At 42.1% G+C, this 2,178-nt stretch overlaps 1 protein-coding gene across 1 annotated transcript in view; it reads right to left on the reverse strand.

Annotated features, from left to right (window-relative positions):
* Nucleotides 1–1,134: 1,134 nt before the first annotated feature.
* Nucleotides 1,135–2,178, reverse strand: part of LOC104517306 (cell growth regulator with RING finger domain protein 1-like) — a gene marked incomplete at its 3' end in the record, with an annotated part of 2,119 nt that continues 1,075 nt past the window's right edge. The window contains exons 2-4 of the mRNA XM_010161910.1: nucleotides 1,954–2,131; nucleotides 1,612–1,759; nucleotides 1,135–1,214 (exon numbers count right to left, since the gene is read on the reverse strand). Of these exons, the coding sequence (XP_010160212.1) occupies nucleotides 1,135–1,214; nucleotides 1,612–1,759; nucleotides 1,954–2,131 (406 nt within the window). The remainder of the gene's footprint in view (nucleotides 1,215–1,611; nucleotides 1,760–1,953; nucleotides 2,132–2,178) is intronic.

Here is a 2,178-nt window from a genome sequence, read left to right on the forward strand (position 1 = left end):
ACCCTTCTTGTAAATGGGTATAATAATATGTGTACACCATAATCAAGTCACTCCTTGATCTTCTGTTTTATACACAGGCTGGAGATTGAAGGCTTCTTCCACTTCAGCCCTGCCAGTCTTCAAATAATTTCTCTAACTCCTATATATAGTCATGCTGATTTTCTGGAGCTAGAGGAAAATTATGGCACAAAACCAAATACGTGTGATCTGGCCACGAATACTGTCAGGATGAAAATCAGAACCCCCAGAAAAGAGATATTGGAACACCATCTGTAGCGATAGGTGCATGCACAGACACACAGATAATCCACGATGGAGCTGGATGCACGGATGTGGGAATAATGCAGTAATGCCATACTGGCCACAGTGGCACAGACCCCTTTCCACCCTGTGTTTGTATTTTACAAGCTTGTTTCCACAACAACAGATACAATTCTGGGAAGGAGTTCAGGCGGAGTAACTCCTGTGGCCATATTACCAGATTCTAGTCATGCTCCTTTTTGCCAAAACCAGAGGAAAAATACCTCCCCCCACTCTCCTTCCAGACCTTTCTTCTATGCTAAGGCACAAAAGAGAAGCGTTACAAATTCATGTCCACGCTAATGTCAAATGTTCAAATATGAAATTTACAGTCTCTTTATATTAAACTACTCTGAGCTGTAAACATCTATAGATGTACTAATCTGGGAAATAGCCAGGGGGGCGAATCTCAAGTGGACCCAGGAGGGAGGAAGGTCAAGTGACAAGAAGCCAAGGACAGGCATCACTTGGGAAGGGAACAGATTTCTTAGGCACTGGTGTGATCACAAAGAATGTCCAAATGAAAAGTGTCCAGTGGATTTAGGTAGTTTGCTTCTGACTTCATTTGTACTATTGTTCAAGCAGCTCGTGCTATCAGATTATCAATGAAATGAAAAGATGGGAGATAAAAGGGTGTCCCAAATCGTTCCAAAAAGAGACAGTCAATTTAGAGTTCCGAAGGGATGTTGAACTGCACGTGAGAAAGCTGAAGTCACTTTAAGAGATTAAGAGGAGACTTTTCTGGGGAGCTGAGTGTCTCCTATCAGCCTACTGCAAGACCTTCACACCTTCCTGTAAACGACCTGGGGCTGGCTGCTGTGAGACACCACGTACCGCATTACGCGGACTCGGGGCTGTCGCAGGAAGGTAATTTCTATGTTCCTAGCAGTCAAGTCAGCAATCAGCTCAAATATCTGTGCCAGACATTAAAAAGAAAAATCCTCCTACCTTGCCAACAGCAATCCAATGCTGTTGGAACAGCGCAAGAGCTCCACCACAGATTTATGTGATCAGAAAAATCAGAGTAATAGCTTACTAACCTACCACAACCCTAGTTCATCTGACCACAGGGCTTACCGCAGAGACCTTGACAGACACGAGCTTTGTGAAAATCATAAGCATCCTTTGAATGGCATGCACAATTATTAGAGAACAATTAACCTTCTGCCACGCTCCCCTGGTGCCATCAGTAACAAAGTTAGGGACAAAGTTCTAGTGGACAGGAAAAGGAAGCTGTTTTATTCGTGCCTGTCCCTTGAAACACTCAGATCTTAAATACACAATCCAAAAATACATTCTTGTATTACTTACAATTTCATATATTTCTCTGTCTTTTTCATCAGCTAACGTCAACAACGCTATCAAGGGATAGCGAAATCTAGGCACCGGGCCAAAATCGACAACTTGAGCATCTCCTGGTAACTGACAATATTTTTCTTTCTTGTCATTTTTTTTAATGCTTTGTATGTGTCAAGGAAAACAATCAGTGTTGCTGTAATTGTAGACAAATGTGACGTTTGCATGAAGAATATTTGTCATCATATTTGTTCGTAAATATATTGTGCCAAGAACTGCCGAATGTTCGCAAGTCTCAACACTCTCTGTGCCAGTAAATCAGCATATTTTGTCAAAACAGCTTAAAAAAAAGGATACAAGTACTGTTGTCGATAGAGGTATTCGCTGTACAGCGCATCATCTAATGCCTGAGGAGTCTTTATTCTGAAGCAGTAGACATGTTTCTGCAATGCTTCGTTGAGTTTTTGAACACTGCAGCCCCAGTAGCATGTAAGAATACAGTCTTCCAGACAATCAGGTGTCAGCGCTATACCGTCTTGTAGGAAGAAAATAAGGATTTCATTAACTCACCCACGTGCAGGA

The sequence above is a fragment of the Eurypyga helias genome, unplaced genomic scaffold (genome assembly GCF_000690775.1).
Source record: "Eurypyga helias isolate BGI_N326 unplaced genomic scaffold, ASM69077v1 scaffold9802, whole genome shotgun sequence".
In the NCBI taxonomy this organism is placed as follows: Eukaryota; Metazoa; Chordata; class Aves; order Eurypygiformes; family Eurypygidae; genus Eurypyga; species Eurypyga helias.